The sequence below is a fragment of the Pecten maximus genome, chromosome 15 (genome assembly GCF_902652985.1).
Source record: "Pecten maximus chromosome 15, xPecMax1.1, whole genome shotgun sequence".
Taxonomy (NCBI): domain Eukaryota; kingdom Metazoa; phylum Mollusca; class Bivalvia; order Pectinida; family Pectinidae; genus Pecten; species Pecten maximus.
Genome location: NC_047029.1, coordinates 13,660,492 through 13,679,156, shown reverse-complemented (window position 1 = coordinate 13,679,156; position 18,665 = coordinate 13,660,492). Strand labels below are relative to the sequence as shown.

The 18,665-nt window shown below is 37.2% G+C and overlaps 2 protein-coding genes and 1 long non-coding RNA gene across 3 annotated transcripts; 1 reads left to right on the top strand and 2 right to left on the bottom strand.

The window, feature by feature from the left end:
• Window positions 1-415: 415 nt before the first annotated feature.
• On the top strand, window positions 416-5,522 carry LOC117343643 (sepiapterin reductase-like). The gene is made up of 3 exons (XM_033906091.1): window positions 416-1,011; window positions 2,634-2,786; window positions 5,113-5,522. The coding sequence occupies exons 1-3, from the start codon at window positions 474-476 to the stop codon at window positions 5,229-5,231; spliced, it is 810 nt and encodes a 269-aa protein (XP_033761982.1). The 5' UTR covers window positions 416-473; the 3' UTR covers window positions 5,232-5,522.
• On the bottom strand, window positions 1,312-1,843 carry LOC117343644. The gene is made up of 2 exons (XR_004536049.1): window positions 1,786-1,843; window positions 1,312-1,447 (listed from the first exon to the last, which is right to left on the bottom strand). It is a non-coding gene; the product is annotated as an uncharacterized LOC117343644 (long non-coding RNA).
• A 4,365-nt stretch (window positions 5,523-9,887) lies between the features above and the next one.
• LOC117344217 (sepiapterin reductase-like) lies at window positions 9,888-14,378 on the bottom strand. Its single transcript, XM_033906888.1, has 3 exons — window positions 13,779-14,378; window positions 11,152-11,304; window positions 9,888-10,234 (listed from the first exon to the last, which is right to left on the bottom strand). The coding sequence occupies exons 1-3, from the start codon at window positions 14,314-14,316 to the stop codon at window positions 10,086-10,088; spliced, it is 840 nt and encodes a 279-aa protein (XP_033762779.1). The 5' UTR covers window positions 14,317-14,378; the 3' UTR covers window positions 9,888-10,085.
• Between the last annotated feature and the right edge of the window lie 4,287 nt (window positions 14,379-18,665).

Here is an 18,665-nt window from a genome sequence, read left to right as displayed (position 1 = left end):
CGGTGTCGCAACGATCTGTTCTTTATTTCCCACCAGTATTGTATTCTCTCAAAGGTTAACACACCTCTGGTTGGATTTTCTATTTACCACGGTTGTTTATCCAGGACGTACATTGTAACACAAGGTCATATCACATCTACTGGAGATGACATAATATCCGTGTAGCGTTAACATTTTTGCCAGTTTATCAAAATTAAGAGACTTAACATAATACGTTATCTCAAAGGGTAATTACACAATATAACAATTTTTGTCATAGTCAAAAACCATTCAGTTTAGATCGAACAAATTTAATCGGGAAAAAAATTCCAATATGTATCGTATCTGAACTTTACAATATAGATAACAATCGATGCATTAGGACAGTTCATGACCTGCTGTGTACACAATTATTATGTCATTTATGATAGCTAGATTGAACTAATCACACAGGTACTGTTATCAGATTTTGTACGAGCGGTGTAAGAAGCAAAATGGAGCAACAACAGAATATTTTCCTTAAGAAGACATTTGTAGCCATAACCGGCGCCAGCAAAGGATTAGGAAGATGTATAGCACTACAGTTTGCGGCCAAGTTCCCTGTCAATACTGTCTTTGTACTCATGGCAAGGAATGAGCAGGCATTGGAAAATGTCAAGTCAGAAATAACGTCCAAGACACCAAATGTCACTGTTCTGGTACAACAATATGATCAGGGCAGCGTAGGAAAAGATTATTTCAAAGATATATTCAACGAAATTTTGTCAGGAAACAACCTTTCGGAAAATGACTTCGAGCAATTTATGATCGTTCATAATTGTGCTACTGCCACTGATGGGTCAAAGAGATCTTTGGAATTGTGTGACTCTGTGGAGGTGAGGAGTAACTTCGACATCAACCTGACAGGGATGATCCTACTCAACACCAGCTTCTTCCAGACATTCTCTGATTCCAAGAAATCTCGGGTGGTGGTCAATATGTCATCAATAAGTGGTTCAGCCCCTATGACATGTTTGCATCTTTACTGTGCAGGTAAGGACTTGTGAAATATGTAGTAAAAGGAAAGGATTATATTGGATTCAATAGGTACCCGCCTAACATATACTTACTCGATGTGTCAGGTCGAAAAACACTGTATTTGGAAGTTATCCAATGACGCCTCGGTTTTTTCTTTGATCTTTTGTTGGCGATATATTGCATACTATGTGATATTTCAAATATCACATATGTGATATCTGAAATATCACATGGCATTTCTGATTGGTCCATGCCTCAGTCTTGAGGCGGGGCCAATTTCAAATGTGGGCGTGACAAATGAACAAAGACAGGAAATACATTTTAAACAAAATTTAATGAAATACGAGTGCCGTTTAGAAATGTTCTTTGTTGTCTTCTTTCTTCACCTTGTATGAACGTACAGCCGTGCTGCGATGTTCCGTCCTGTCCATATTGAGTTGTTCATCAAAACCTGACGAAACAGAATATAAAACCCTGTTCAGTATATTTTAACAGATCAGTAAAAAAAAACGCATTCATGATTACATATAAAATTTCAGTCATTTAAAAAAAATGGTTATACAGATTACGCCAAATGTAATCATACATTTTCGTTGCACAAAAATCTTATAAACAAAATAGTGATGAAAATGATAACAGGACGAGTGGATAAAAATACCGATTAACCGATTCATCGATGTATCTAAACAATTTCATGGACTTTGAAAGATTCGTGACATCGTGAACGTCGAAATTTACGAAAAAAAATTCATTTCACAATTTGTTCAAACAATATGATTTTAGACTTACCTGCTTGGTAAAGGGAAGTAGCGCAGGTCCTCTTTCCGGAGCAGTTACTGTTTGTGTAATTCGAATCCTCGAATCCTGCAGCCTTTCACATGTTTTTCACATTACCATTCAGTTTATTTACAACAATTGGTTACGTTAATTCCTTGGTATCAAATAATCCAATGTCAGTCGCTACGGTCGGTAAACACATCGACATCAATGATCAGTACGTACCTGATCCGCCATGGTTGACAGTCTCACTAGAAATGAATGGGCTACTGTGACAGAATGAAACTTGTCAGAAATTGGCGGGAAACATATCACAGTGACAGGTTTTTATCAATTTTATAGCTCCACCCCTAGGCACGTGGGTGACAAAACCTCGGCTGTCATTGGATAAAACATATACAAAATGGGTACTCGTGACGTATCGCATATATCACACTCGTGCTACGCACTCGTGTGATATATCCGATACATCACTCGTACCCATTATGTATCTATTACTAAACAGACTATCACCTGACAACATGATACCCCGTAATACACAAGGCAAAAATGAAGCATGGATACGTACACCGTCACTTCGTAGTTGTGAATTCATTCACGATGTTTCGGCCCAACACAAGTTGTTTTTTTCCAAAAGACATCATAAGCAATGGCGAATATCAGTAGAAATGCATTTCCTCCTGAGATGTTCTAATGATCTGTCCAAAACTGTTCGGAACGGCAATAATACAATTGAAGATTTTGTTTTATATCTAAGAATAATGTGGAATATGACGAATAGAAAATATTACCCGAAATGTACTCGCTATTGAAGCAGTGCTTGTTTCGATAACGACAGTAATTTTATCCGATACATATAGGTAAGGCTGCCAGGGACATGTATATGCGCGTGTTGGCCGCAGAGGAACCATCAATACGGATACTGACGTTTGCTCCTGGTGTTGTGGATACGGACATGCTGAAAGGAGTCGAGAGGGGCTGTACTGATGACGCCATGGTTGCGATGTTGAAACGTAAGTTTCTTCGTGATAAAGCAATGCAAACAGCGCTCACATTTATAAGGGTTAACATACATTGTGAAAGTTTATGTTCCGTGTTAATTGATACATTTCGTAGTTTTGGCTTGAAGAATCAAATACAATAATTTGTTGGCGCTGAAGGACACGTTTTGAGAATGCTTTTGGTATATCATTACATAGGTTATTGTTTGAATATTTTATATATTCAACACATCTTTTGCGAATATTTTCAATGAAATAGTTCGACGGTGTCTAATCAACGAAAAAAGGGAAAGGGAGGTCGGGAAAGTGGTTACACACTTTTACGTAGGCGGCCGGGGTTCGATTTCCCGACCGGACGTGAAAACGTATTAAGTCACTTTTACCACCATGTGGGTTTTCCCCGAGTAGTAAGGTTTTTATTTCCATAGTAACACCCCTCGCTTCCATCCAGGCTAACAAGAAATTTTAAGAATGCTTAATATAGGTTATATAATTATAATAATATTTATTTATTTAAAGACAATACTAATTTTCATCATGGCCCTCCTGAAACTACGAACTATGAAGTGTATGACAAATGCATTATATTCATTATAAAACACACGGTAATAATACATATTTATATAAACATTCTAAAAATTGACGAATTGTGTCTATACAAAATGCTGTAACCAACAAATAAGGTAAGCCACAGACGCTTGTAAAAGGAGTGCAAGTTTCAATTTAAATTTGTTACAGCTTTATAAAGAGAAATGATTGCCGTTGTTACTGTACTGTGGTAGTACTTTTATTGAAATATGAATATAATATAAAAAAAAATATATATTAGATATGTTTTAAATTACCCGGCATTAAGACATTCTTTGATTTTACAAGGAAGGGAATTCCATGTCACCACAACAGAGTAACTGAAAGCTCAGTTTCAAATTTCAGAGTTTGGTGTTGGTAGAGCTAAATCTTCTCTGGAGCTATATCTAAGTCTATACGACGTATGCGTGGATTCTGGGTTAATAACCCTGCTAAATAACCAGGGGCTTCTCCATGAAGCGATTTGTATATTAAAACACTTCTATGACACAATGTCCTGAATAGGAATGGTAAAATATCAAGTTCTTTTAAAAGTTCTCTTGAAGGTGTCTGTGTTGGTGAATTTAAAATAATTGTTTTTGCAAATTTGTTAGGTTACTGTTATGTTCCTTCCAACAATTTTCCCCCACGCTGCTTATGTATAATCAAGCACAGGTGATATATATCAATCATAAACATTAGTTTAGTACAAATTTAGCTTATGAAGAAGAGCTAAACTAGTTGTCAGTTTAGAATTAACATGATGTATAAGGTCTTTCCAACTTAAAGTGTCGTCAATTAGTACTCCCAAGACTTTCTGGGATATCACGATTGTACAAATATCATCATTGAGTTAAATTTCAAGATCTTTTTCTCTAGCTAGTTTGTGAGGTTTTCCGATAAGCAGGCATGTTGTCTATCTTTGATTAAATGTCAAATTATTTACAGAGCACCAAATTTTAATATTATTAAGGTCATTTGTAATTGAGATTTAGTATCGGATGATGACGTTACACTTAGGTAGTATTGTCTGCATACATGTCAATATCTGAGTGTTCCAAGAAAAGCGGACGCTCATTAAAATAAAAATTACAAAAAAGAGCGTACCAAGTACAGACCCCTACGGTACACCTGTTATAACCCTTTGTGGAAACGATGTGTTATAATGAGCCATTATGATATGTTGTCTGTCATTCAAATAAGATTCAGTCCACTGCAGTCGAAGAATAGTCTTAATACTTTTAGTTTATATTATCATATTATATAACTGACTAGGTCAAATGCCTAAAAATAATGCCAATTATTTCATTGTTGTCAATGTCCCTACTCCACTGGTCAATTCAATTTACAAGTATTGTTGGACATGAATGTTCCGCTCTAACTGTTAACTTCAGAATCTGCATCTCGTAGAAGAATATATTTACCGAGATATATAATAAGATGCTTTGTTGCATGTCTTTCAAATATTTTAGCTAAAGTGGAAATGATTGATATTGGTATGTAATTTCCAGTATCATCTTTATTTTCAGTTTTAAGAGGGGTTACGTTTCTTTCGGCATAGCTGGAAAAATATCTGTGCGGATACTTGTAATAAGGATATAAAAGAATATGAAGTGTCCACACAATCTAATGATATAACTTGTTTCACAATTGTTGTAAAATGAATAGTTAACATTTAAAAAGGGGGGGCATAAGGATGGGTATGTAAACGCTGGATACTTTGGAAACTAACCAATAATATAACTTATCCTGTTTATACATTTTTTTTCAGAATTCCGAGAGGGTGGTAAAGTTACGCTTCCAGAGATCCCAATTTCCAAACTTGTGGAGATACTGGAGGCAAATACGTTTGAAAACGCTGTTTTTACCGAGAGCGACACATTATTTTAACTATTTTTACTTGTGGATATTGACAGTGTTTTTATAATACCGTGAATGATGAACGAACTTCCCGTGCCTTAAGAGATTATTCAAGGTTTCGAGTGGTAACCACATTCAGAAGTTTAAAAAGCACATACAAACATCACTTTTCTTCTTCCTGATCCATCAAATGAAGATTCTAGTGAATAGCCATTCCTTATTGTAAGGTAGACATATTGGTTTTGTATTGTTGTAATCAATTTGAAGTACGTTGATATGCCTCGTCAAGCAATTTACAATAAATCGTATTAGATGAAATATGCTTTACATTGTATTTGTTACATTTCTCACAATAGTGAATGTAAGAATTATCGGTGTTCAAATATTCTCAAATTGGTTAAAATAAGAGTTTAATGCACCTCCCTTATATAACAAAACCTTTGTTTAGGATTATATCCTACCGTCGGTTCTATATTTCCACAGTTTATAAGGACTACACGCCAGTAGGAATAAGTTCTGTATTCGGCATATTCTGTATCTATCACAAAACTCATACTTAAAATGTGTTGTACGTCTGTGTTGCAGTCATGACATTTAAAGTTTCTTCTGTCATCATTGTCCTATAAATAGGCATATTTTAACGGGAATCTTATTTTAACCTTGGTTTGTTTTGACTGAAGCAAAAAATGCGTTCGGATTTTCCCGCTTATCGTATGAATGGCGTCGGTAAGGAGGCAACAGGAGAAAACATTAAAATTGCGTTGATCAGTCCTTTCAAAATGGCGCCGTCTAGTTGACGTTCCGATAACGTCACAAATAGACGACGTCATAATGTTGTTACTGATTCCCGCGCTTATTGATCCGCTGAGCCTTCTTCTACTGCGTATATGCTAATTTATTCGAAGTCCGAGTTTACTAAGCTGAAGAAGGGAGAGATGCAAATATATTTCTTTATGCGATACAAAGTCAGATGTGTTTTCGATTCTTGTTGATACGTCTATAGTTCTATTGCCATCAAACCATCTCTCATTTTGAGGATTTGACTTAGAATTCCATGGCGTTGATGAAGCAGAAGACTTTTAACGGTCAGGATTATATGCGCCTATATTCACGAAACCCCAATGAAATTATCAAACCTGAAATCTGCGGTCAACCTAACTTTCTTTAATATTGATGAAATAATGAAATAGCAGTTAAAATTTAAAAAAAACTTTCAAAAAATCATTCATGATGAGAATATCGCATTTGATCATTGATTATTGATAAAAAAATAATTCAGATATTAGGTTTAATACCAAAATTTAGAGTCATGAAATTGAACATTGGAGTGTTTCCATCACTTCCGGCCCGGGTCTTAGTCTCCCTGAACATTATCAAGAGTGTCCAGCTAAATCTAGATAGTTTGACCTCGTGTTATCGATATAGACTTAGAATTACGGTTTCGTGATTATGTTGGTGTTATTTGTCCCATTCAAGTCAACGTATTTGTTTGCATCCATGTCCACGTATATTGACTGTTAATTAGTATGCAGGTTTTTGGTCTCTGACACATTGCCAAATGTCATTTAAGGTTTGAATATGTCCCTTCAAACATAGAGATAGTTTGTGTTGCTATTGATATTGAACCTCATCAATGCGATTACATCAGTAACACGTATCTTTTTACGAGAAATTGAATAAAAATAGTCAATTGGTTTTTGCAAGTGTAAATAATTTTGTAAATATATTTCTGCAATTGTATATAGGCTGTCACAAGGTACGTGTGATTTATGTTAGTATTAGTTTGTTATTACATTCTTAATAGACCATAAACACTAGAACGGTCATTTCGCAAAAAACGAATAAAAAGGAGTATTAACCGAAATAACAACAAACAAATGAAATATGTTAAACATACAAAAGTGCATTGGTACTCAAATACAGTCAAAAGACTAATGTGGCTATGGTTATTCATATCATGTATTACAGAACAACAGCTTCTAGTTAAAAAGTATAATATGTTATCAGTAAAGATAAGCATGTTTAGACATGTTGCTGTGCTGTAGAATCTACTTTTGTCAATTGAAGATCAATACTTTGTACAATACAATGAAATGTGTTTAACAGTATTTGTTGAATACGATACATTGAGGCTGGTATTCACATTTCCATAAGTAATAATGCACTATTTTTGTGTGACCATTCTAAAACGACAAGGACAACCTCGCACCGACAAGTGTCTCTGAAGCAAGCAGGCCAGTACTCAATCGACTGTAACGTATGTGTAGTCAGACTTCAAAGTGAAAAAATGTTATTGGAAAAAAGAAGTAATGATGGCACGACTTCCATTGTTGAAACTTGGTTAATGCAGTAAAACTATGTGTAATCGTGATGATAAATATTTATGTGACGTAAGCAATGTCCCTTGACCGACTATTCTTTATACGAATCTGATTATATTGCAGAGGTTATCAGAAGTGGTAACCAAAGACCGTGTAATGTCCTTCAATTTTATCGATAGCTATTCTAACGAGGTGTTATCTTTAGATAAAAAATGTGACCATGATGAAAGGATATACAATGTTGAACAGTTTAACAATTTAGCAGTAGCGTATATCACCTGGATCTCCACTTCTAACGTAACCAGCAGGAATAAGATGCATGATAAGCGTAATGACTTCAGTTCCCAAATTGTTAATTTCCCATCCCTGGAAGGATGATTCTCAATTTACACAGATTAGTAAGAGGAAGGGAAAAATAGAGAGAAGGTCAATCTGACATGGAAACTATAAAGATCATTCAATGGTGGGCGCCAAAACCCTCTGTGATCTCTTGTCATCTTTCTTAACACATTTCTTCTTCCCTAATGTTTCCCTTGACAATCACTTTTGGCCATTAGCTGAGCGTTCTCCCCTGTGAGGAAGGCTTTCAGTCCCTTAGCCGAGACATACCCGAGTCTTTAAAAAATGTTAGTTGCTAATCCTGCTTAGAGCTCAGCATATTAGGAGTGGGACGACTGGATGTTTTCGGCAGTATGCTTCAGTGAGGTAGCACTATTAATCGGCAAAAAATCCGGCCTATCACAATGAGACTCACAAACATACCGCAGCCTTCCAAAATACACATACGCAACAACCCACATGCATGCATATTGCAAGCACAGGAGGCCGTCCTTCAATGACCTGAGATGTTGATTGGACGTTAAACAAATAAAACCAAACCAACAAAACCTCCTGACCTTCAGTCCCCGTTTATTTTTATTATCGTGCTAAGTTATCTCCTCCTGACGTTCAAAAGTCCGCGCTTTTTTAATTGTCGTTAGAAATTATGACCTCCTGATGTTCAGTATCCAACTAAGTTTTATTATCGTTAGAAGTGACCACTGACATTCAGTCCTCCGCTTATTTTCGTTATCGTTAGAAGTTATCACCTCCTTACGTTCATTATCCAACTTATTTGCATTATCGTTAAAAGTTATCGTCTCCTAACGTTTATCCTCCAACTTATTTTCATTATCGTTAGAAGTTATCACCTCCTGACATTCACTATCCCACTTGTTTGAACTATCGTTATAAGTTATCACCCCTGACGTTCAGTCCCCCGTGTTTCTTTATTATCATCAGAAGTTATTACTGCCTGACCTTCGTATTCTGCCTAAATATTTTGCTTAGACGAAAAGCCGAAAAATTGCAAGAAACAGAAAGTTCCCCTCTCGATTCCTTCGTAACAACCAATCCTTTTTGGAACTTTTTACCGCCTCGACAAATTGATCCAGAACTTTTTTCATCGAAAGGTGAACACCTAGTGTTATATCCCGATATAATAACTTGAACAAGGCACACTGAACACACTGGACTCGATTTAGGCTTTTGATTTCTTTATGTCACTGCAAATTTATTGCTTTGATCATTTTTACATCCTTAATGGCCCATCAACACAACAAAAGTCAGCAGGATTAATAAATGGTCAGCAAAACAAGAAAAACGAAACATCAAACATGAAATTTGCAAAAATGTGTCTGTTCACTCATTTATAGTTTATATGAACAATGTATTCATTGTTAGTCATGTCAGCCCGTCAGGTTGTTCAAAATAATGTATATGTTTACATTTTTAAATGCAAGATTAAGACAAGTTATGCTGTTACAGAATTTGCCTCTTGAAGGTCGTCCACTTAATAGTAAATAGTTCATTGCATGCGATGCACTGAGGCTCGACATCTCGCTTCAGTAAGTAAAAAATGTGTTATATACATAGGAAAGCATTCAAAGACCGACAATGGCATGATCGTTTTAGCGTTTCAGACTCTGTAGCAAGGAGACCATTCACCAATTCTATGCTTCTCATACTTACATACACACTATGTTAACATGTCCAATGTTTTGATATTTCCCCGTTTTGGCAGAAGATTTATAAGGAAGGTGAATGCATCAGGGCCTACTGATTGAATATTCAGGTGGGAGAAGTTTCCAAAAGTGCCGGCATGGAGATGTAAAATATATAGATGTCTAGCCGCTTGTTGTCAGGGGGAATTAATTGTGTAATTTGTTGTTAATATAGTTGAACTTTTGGTGCTGAATTTTATACAAGATGGTTGCCCCATCTAAAATTTCAAATTGGTATATTTTTTTTAATATTGTATTTGCATGTTTGCGACTTGACGCTTTTATGCTCGTATCTTTCATTTTTTTATTGACTGCTTTTTTCGTACACGTAAATAATTCAAGTCTTTGCGATTATGAACATATACCAATCATCACCTATTCGAATCAACATAAAATAACACATTCCATTACACTGATTCCATTTATAGTAATGTTCAGCTGCTAGGAACTTTCACAGGGATAGGCCTTGATATCCCTCGAAATAATTGGGCATCAAATCACTCTTGCTCGAAAGTTATGCCTCATTGTAAATATTTGTCAAGATATGGCTGGGCTGTCTGAAGATAGTTGTACACGTGTGCAGCATTTTCAAATGTATTGTCCTCCAGCACCCGTTCCAGGTCGGCCACAGATTCCTCCGGTGTCGTTACTTCGCCATTCTGACGCAGGCCTTGAAATAAATTAGTAATTGTTTGCTTAAAAACACAGAACAAAATCAAATTGTGTTACTGGATGTAAACATAGCGTTTAATCAAACTGGGACAAGACCAACGACTAATGTCATACTAGAATCGGATGATAAGGTCACACAAACAGCCATGATGAAAACCAACAGCTAGGATCATAAAGGCACATGTCAATGGGAATACCAAGTGCGAGGGTCATATGGGGACGGATATCAAAGGGAATACCGACAGCGAGGGTTATATGGGGACGGTGGTCAAAGGGAATATCGACATCGAGGGTCATATGAGGACGAATGTCAAGGGGAATACCGACAGCCAGGATCATGTTTGGGCAGATGTTAAGGGAATGCAAACAGCCAGGGTCATGTGTAGACGGATGCCAAGGAGAACATCAACAGTAAGGGTCATATACATTACGGATGACCAAACACCAAGGGAAGAAGGCACTAGAGAATATATAAACTTATGGCATAATACAATTTTTCTTCCGTCTGACTTCATCGGACAATTTTTGCACTTAAATCGGTTGCAGTTTCAACAAACAGTACCATTTAATTCAAGAGATCCCGGGCCTTCCCGATGTATGCATATCCTCTATTCACGTGTTGTAAGCTTTCCACTGATTAATTTACTTCGAAAATGCCCAGTGTTACGACTTGCGATATCCCGTAACACCCCCTCATCATATACTCAATAAGACCCTTTCATTAATCGATACGTGTGGCTGTGTTCTAAAGACCCGTTCCTATATTGGAATGGTGAGGTAGTAACCGACATGCAGTGACATTTATTACGATATTCAAACATTTATTCAACATAGTTTCATTTGATGTAAACAAAATAATTGTATATAAAAAGATCAGTTTTACAATCAGCATATTCACAAAGAAGACGGGCTAACCTTTTAACACTTCACGGTATGATGTAGACCATGCATTTGCTTCCACATCCCGTAACATGTCTGTGTCAACAGCACCTGGGGCGTATGTCAGAACCCGAATAGATGGTTCTTCGGCAGAAAGGACTCGGAAGAACATATCACGGGCAGCTTTGCCTGAAATCGTAAATAAAACACAATACAGTTTTATGTGTACACGGAGTCATGCTCTTGTAATGTATCTGTCTGTAAATCGTAAGAGTTGTACCTGTTGCCGTCATGCTTGATTCGCAAGAGGCGGTTAAACTACTTCCTGGTGTTTCCATTGGGTTTGCCTAATTTGTGCCCTCAATCAGAGCATTCGATGCCGTGGGAATGAGAAATTTTGTTCTGTCCCCTAACCGAAACATACCAATGTGTGAAATTGGTACTTACTACGCCTGATAAATAGGTTTTTTTTTAAATCACTTTGAATTTCAGTTTGATCAACTTTCATAATTTTCGGAGGGTGACCACTGGTTCGGCCTTTGTCAGTATAATGTGACCTGGTAAGGTGTCCTGCTAGGTGTATTCGGCTTTATGCTTCAGACCTTTTATCTGCATCTGGCTAGTATTAAAAGAAAACAACATTTAGTCCCTTCTACTATATCCTCAATTCAGGGGCATCAAAACAGCAAATCCAGCCAAAATAGTTGATATTTTAGAAGGCTATAAATCCTTACTAGGGTGCAATTTAATAGAAGTAACTTGATAAAATGTTGATATGTATCATGTCAAACTGTGGACCTTGTTGTTGACATTTACTTTGTTCAGTTGTTTGCTAATTTCAACAAAACACGAGAAAAATGTATGTTTCATGGGGACATAATTAACTCATTTGTATCGCATTTATCGTGCAAAACAGTCATGTCGTTTTGCTCACAAGAGTCTAAAGCACAAAGTAGAAGCATTGGTTTGACTAGTTTTGGCTTTATGATATGTATTAACACTGATTTTATTTTGACCTTGAAATGCAAATGGCGGTTGTGTATAATATCTCACAATTATTGCATATAAGAAAGTATTTCAAACGTTAAATATGCTCTTGTTAGATACTATACAAAACGCTAGACACGGCAGGAAGACTGTTTTTAGGAAAATTTGTTCCTCCGTTCATTTTGGGGTAAAAGATATATATTTCTGAAAAAGGCCAAAAACTCACCAGTTTGACAATTTGTCTTAAAAAGGTCATTCTTACTTTAATCAGATATCTAAGAAGTATGATATTGAAGCATTTTAATGGTTAAATGCCCCCCTTTATGCCATATTTGTGTAATATCATCCACAGCCGCCATTTGCATTTCAAGGTCAAAACAAAATATGTGTTTATACCTACATAAAGTCAAATCCGGTCAAACAAATGCTCCTACCCTGTCTCAGTTTTGGATATTTTTGTGACTTAGAATTATTCCATGCTACAACTTACCGCAAAGTAACTCTATAGAAGAAATTGTTAGCATCTACATCAAATAAGTTGTGATTTTAAGACACTACATGTCCAAACAAACATTTTGGTATATTATATGTCTATTTTTGTGCAAATTTTAAGATATTTATTCGTGTTTGAAATTCAACATTATTCTGCTATATAAATGACCCTTGAGATTTAAAACTTCAAAAGTCGGAAGTTTGGAGTAAGCGCCAGTTCAGTCATATTTTTTGTTAGTCCGAAATCCAAGATTACCGCCATCTTGAAAAATATAAATTAAAGTTATTCTCCAGTTTCACTGGTGCCATTGAGCTGGAAATTGGTGAGAATGTTAAGTTTGGGGAGCAAATAAAGTGTTATTTTTCAGCCTCGTAAAACCTTTAACATGGCAGCCATGGGATGGTTCTGACCAAGTGTTATTTTTTTAACATGGCAGCCATGGGATGGTTCTGACCAAGTGTTATTTTTTTGTCAGTCCGAAACCAAATATGGTTTACAACAATAGAACAAGGGCTTCATGAGTCAGATGACCGTTAAGGCCCATTGGCCTCTTCTTTGGTGTGAAAATGATTAAAAAATGAAAAAAATGGACTAAATGCGGCCGAGGTAGCTGACGATCCATCGACTTTGCTACGGAACTGATCTTCGATTGGTTTCGAAACGACCAATTTTAATTGTTCGAAAGTTCTGTAAACAAGGCTGACTGCAGACTGGAGTCGCCCACTTTTGGTCGGTTTTTCTCATCTTTAAATCACTGTCACAGACAAAAGAATAATGTGTTGAGTTTTTTTTTTTTTTTTTTTAGAAGATTCTAAACCCAGATACGTTACTGAAGTATGTATGCACTGAAATGCAAAGCTACTCGAAGTTAATCCCCACTGACGGCTTTTCCTGTGTTTCACCTTGTTAATATGTCAGCAGTTGGGTGTAATATTTTTGTATTAATACAAACATGATAAGACTTCTATGATGTAAGAATATAAAGTCAGCAACAGTTTCGTGCTATTAAAAAGGGGAAAACATGGGCATACTGCAACCTCCAAACATACACACTTCAGGCATACATGTACATACTGTTTATGATACCTTATTTAATGTCAAATTGAATAACATGCTAGTAATTACAATCGTAAGACATTTAACAAGTGCATTGTGGACAAGGGAAATAAACTATTGGGTGTACCTGAGCAATATAGGTGGAGAGACGGCACTGCAGTCCAGGAGGCCCCTGACGTTACGTTAACTACGACTCGAGACGGTGAAGGATCACAAAATGTTGTAAAGAAACTCGTGTTGAGTAGAATCATGCCGCAGAGGTTTACGTCATAGTAAGACCGCACGCGGTCGGCGTCAAACAACTGAAGCGCGGTCTTGTCTTTGTCACCGGTTGAAGCACAGTTATGAACAAGCATTACCTGTTCAAAATCATCCTTTGAAAGTTTGTTCTCAGTGATTATACTATCAAATATTCCATTAAAATATCCTTCATCAGTTTTTCCTTGATCATACTGTCGAACTAATACTGTTATATTGGGAGCCGTTGCTTGCAATTCCGTCCTGACGCTTTCCAAATCCTCCACATTCCTTGCCATCAGTAACAAGACCGAATTTTGGGGAAACTTCACTGCAAACATCAGGGCGATGCTTTTACCAATTCCTCTACTGGCACCGGTAATGGCTACGAAACTCTTTTTTAGGAAAATATTCTCTTGTTTCTCCATGTCGCCCCTAGCTTATCTAAAATAACAGAACTTGTACAGTACGTTATGTGTTAAACACAGGTGTATTATAACGTGTGTATCCCCGACACAGTCTACTTTGTACATCGACAGTATTCAGGCCCTGCTCAGACGTCTCCTGTGGTGTAATATGTAAATCATCTACCAAAGGCTAAAGGTTTCTTTGCAGAATATTCCTTCTCACGAGCGACAGATTACGGACAATGTTTTATCATTAAAAGAACAGGCAATAACTAATGTAGGTCATTTGTACCATATGAATATTATACACGTTCTCTATGCATGATAATTTTTATGTGTTTGGCCAAGTCAGAACCCTTTCAACATCGAGTTAATATTTATCAGTACTCAATTTTTTCAGACATAACTGTTAGACGTTATGTCCTTTTGATGAGTACCCACTTATGTTTGTTATCGTTAAGTTATACCCTGACGTTTGTATTCTGCCTTAGATTTTGCTTAGACAAAATGGTGAGAAATTTCAAGCTCACTATCAAATATATAAATGCATGTATTAATAGATTTCTATACTTTGTTTGAGTAATTGAAAATAAAATCTTGACGCTTTTATGCTCGTATCATTCATTTTTTTATTGACTACTTTTTTCGTACACGTAAGTAATTCAAGTCTTTTCGATTATAAACATATCCCTATCATCACCTATTCGAATCAACATAAAATAACACATTCCATTACACTGATTCCATTTATAGTAATGTTCAGCTGCTAGGAACTTTCACAGGGATAGGCCTTGATATCCCTCGAAATAATTGGGCATCAAATCACTCTTGCTCGAAAGTTATGTCTCAGTGTAAATATTTGTCAAGATATGGCTGGGCTGTCTGAAGATAGTTGTACACGTGTGCAGCATTATCAAATGTGTTGTCCTCCAGCACCCGTTCCAGGTCGGCCACAGATTCCTCCGGTGTCATTACTTCGCCATTCTGACGCAGGCCTTGAAATAAATTAGTAATTGTTTGCTTAAAACACAGGGCAAAATCAAATTGTGTTACTGGATGTAAACATAGCGTATATTCAACTTGGGACAAGACCTAAGGTCATACAAGAATCGGATAATAAGGTCACACAGACAGCCGGGGTGGAAACCAACAGCCAGGATTATAAAGGCGCATGTCAATGGGAATACCAAGAGCGAGGGTCATATGGGGACAGATATCAATAGGAAATACCAACAGCGAGGGTCATATGGGGATGGTGGTGAAAGGGAATACCGACAGCGAGGATCAGATAGGGATGGATGTAAAATGAAATACCAACAGCGAGAGAAATATGGGGACGGTGGTCAAAGGGAATATCGACAGCGAGGGTCATATGAGGACGAATGTCAAATGGAATGCCAACTGCCAGGGTCATGTGTAGGCGGATGCCAAGGAGAACATCAACAGTGAGGGTCATATACGTTACGCATGACCAAACAACAAGGGAAGAAGGCACTAGAGAATATATAGACATATGGCATAATACAATTTTTCTTCCATCTGACTTCATCGGACAATTTCTGCACTTAACTCGGTTGCAGTTTCAACAAACAGTACCATTTAATTCAGGAGACCCCTTCCTTATGTATGCATATCCTCTATTCACGTGTTGTAAGCTTTCCACTGATTAATTTACTTCGAAAATGCCCAGTGCTACGACTTGCGATATCCCGTAACACCCCCTCCCCCCTCATCATATACCCAATAAGACCCTTTCATTAATCGTTACGTGTGGCTGTGTTCTAAAGACCCGTTCCTATATTGGAATGGTGAGGTGGTAATCGACATGCAGTGACATTTATTACGATATTCAAACATTTATTCAACATAGTTTCATTGGATGTAAAAAAAAAATTGGATGTAAAAAGACAGGTTTTACAATCAACAGATTCACAAAGAAGACGGGCTAACCTTTTAACACTTCACGGTATGATGTAGAGGATAAATTTGCTTCCAGATCCCGCAACATGTCTGTGTCAACAGCACCTGGGGCGTATGTCAGAACCCGAATAGTTGGTTCTTCGGCAGAAAGGACTCGGAAGAACATATCACGGGCAGCTTTGCCTGAAATCGTAAATAAAACAGAATACAGTTTAATGTGTACACGAAGATCTTGTAATCGCTCTGTCTCTAAATCGTAATAGTTGTACCTGTTGCCGTCATGCTTGATTCGCAAGAGGCGATTTAACTACTTTTCTACTTCCTGGTGTTTCCATTTGGTTTGCCTAAATTTTGCTCTCAATCAGAATTTTGGTTATTTCCCCTAAACAAAACATACCAATCTGTAAAATTGGCAGTTACTACTCCTGCTAAATTACTTTTGGGAGACTCGCTTTGAATTTCAGTTTGATCAACTTTCATAATTTTCGGAGGGTGACCATTGGTTCGACCTTTGTCAGTATAATGTGACCTGGTAAAGTGTCCTGCTAGGTGTATTCGGTTTTATACGTCAGCCCTTTCATCTGCATCTGGCTAGTATTGAAAGAAAACAACATTAGTCCCTTCTCCTTTTATATCCACAATTAAGATTTAACACTTTAAAAGTCGGAAGTTTGGAGTAAGCGCCAGTTTAGTCTTATTTTTTTGTCAGTCCGAAATCCAAGATTACCGCCATCTTAAAAACTTAAAGTTCTTCTCCAGCTTCACTGGTGCCATTGAGCTAGAAATTGGTGAGAATGTTAAGTTTGGGGAGCAAACAAAGTGTTATTTTTCAGCCTCGTAAAACCTTTAACATGGCAGCCATGCGATATGCTAAATTTTTTGTCAGTCCGAAATCCAATATGGTTTACAACAATAGACCAGGGGCTTTATGAATCAGATGACGTTAAGGCCCATGGGCCTCTTGTTTGATGTGAACATGATTAGAAAATGAGAAAATGGACTAAAAGCGACCGAGCTAGCGGCCGAGCTAGCGGCCGATTCATCGACTGTGCTACGGTAGCGATCTTCGACTGGCTTCGAAACGACCAATTTCAATTGTTCGAAGTTCTGCAAACAATGCTGACTGCACACTGGAGTCGCCAACTTTTGGTCGGTTTTTCTTTTTTTTTTTTTCTTTTTTTTTTTAAGTATGTATGCACTGAAATGCAAAGCTACTCGAAGCGTATCCCCACTGACGGCTTTTCCTGTGTTTCACCTTGTTAATATGTCAGCAGTTGGGTGTAATATTTTTGTATTAATACTAACATAAGACTTCGATGAGGTAGGAATATAAAGTCAGCAACAGTTTCGTGCTATTAAAAAGGGGAAACATGGGCATACTGCAACCTCCAAACATACAAACTTCAGGCGTACATGTACATACTGTTTATGATACCTTATTTAATGTCAAATTGAATAACATGCTAGTAATTACAATCGTCGTAGGTTATTTAACATGTGGACAAGGGAAATAAACTATTGGATGTACCTGAGCAATATAGGTGGAGAGACGGCACATAAATATAGGAGGCCCCTGACGTTACGTTAACTACGACTCGAGACAGTGACGGATCACAAAATGTTGCGAAGACATTCGTGTTGATTAGAATCATGCCACAGAGGTTTACGCCATAGTAAGACCGCACGCGGGAAAAAATATCGGAGTTGGTCAAACAGCTTCAACAATTGTTAGATTCTACTAAGGTAACATTACGCGAGGTACAGTCGGTGTTAGGCTTGCTTAATTTTGCCTGTAGGGTTATATCACCGGGGAGAGCCTTTTGTAGACGCATGATTGACGCTATCTCTGGTTACCAGAAATCCCATTGGCTTAAGTTTTTGCAAAATTACAACGGTGTTACAGTAATACCAGAAAGGCTCTGGATATCTAACACTTCACTAGACCTTTTTACTGATAGTGCAGGGGGTCTGGGTAGAGGATTTGGCATATATTTTGGAGGGCTTTGGTCTTATGGAACATGGCCCACATCGTGGTCTGAGTCAGGGTTTTGAAAGATTTAACCTTTTTGGAGCTATTTCCTATATATGTAGCCATGTCACTTTGGGGCAATAGACTTCAAAATAAGGAAAAGTATTATTTCACATAGACAATGAGGCAGTTGTTTGTATACTAAATAAAAAGACCTCAAAGTCCAGATCAGTGATGTCATTGATACGCCCACTGGTTTTATTAACCTTACGGTTTAATGTTACCATTAGAGCAGAACATATTCCAGGTAAACATAATGTTATTGCCGATGCTATTTCCCGCAAACAGTAGTCCAGGTTTCGCAGAGTAGCTCCAGCAGCTGCATCGGTTCCAACCCCAATCCCTGCCCATCTTTTGAAGATCTAAGGTAAGAGGAGAAAAAATTGTTTTCACATTCAATGGCCAGGAGCACCTGGTCCAC

Coding starts and splice junctions, on each gene's coding strand:
- LOC117343643 (XM_033906091.1), top strand. CDS start 474: ATGGAGCAACAACAGAATATTTTCCTTAAGAAGACATTTGTAGCCATA. Junction 1,012..2,633: donor TTTGCATCTTTACTGTGCAG/GTAAGGACTTGT, acceptor CGATACATATAG/GTAAGGCTGCCAGGGACATG. Junction 2,787..5,112: donor CATGGTTGCGATGTTGAAAC/GTAAGTTTCTTC, acceptor ATTTTTTTTCAG/AATTCCGAGAGGGTGGTAAA.
- LOC117344217 (XM_033906888.1), bottom strand. CDS start 14,316: ATGGAGAAACAAGAGAATATTTTCCTAAAAAAGAGTTTCGTAGCCATT. Junction 11,305..13,778: donor TCTCCACCTATATTGCTCAG/GTACACCCAATA, acceptor TTACGATTTCAG/GCAAAGCTGCCCGTGATATG. Junction 10,235..11,151: donor ATACCGTGAAGTGTTAAAAG/GTTAGCCCGTCT, acceptor ATTTATTTCAAG/GCCTGCGTCAGAATGGCGAA.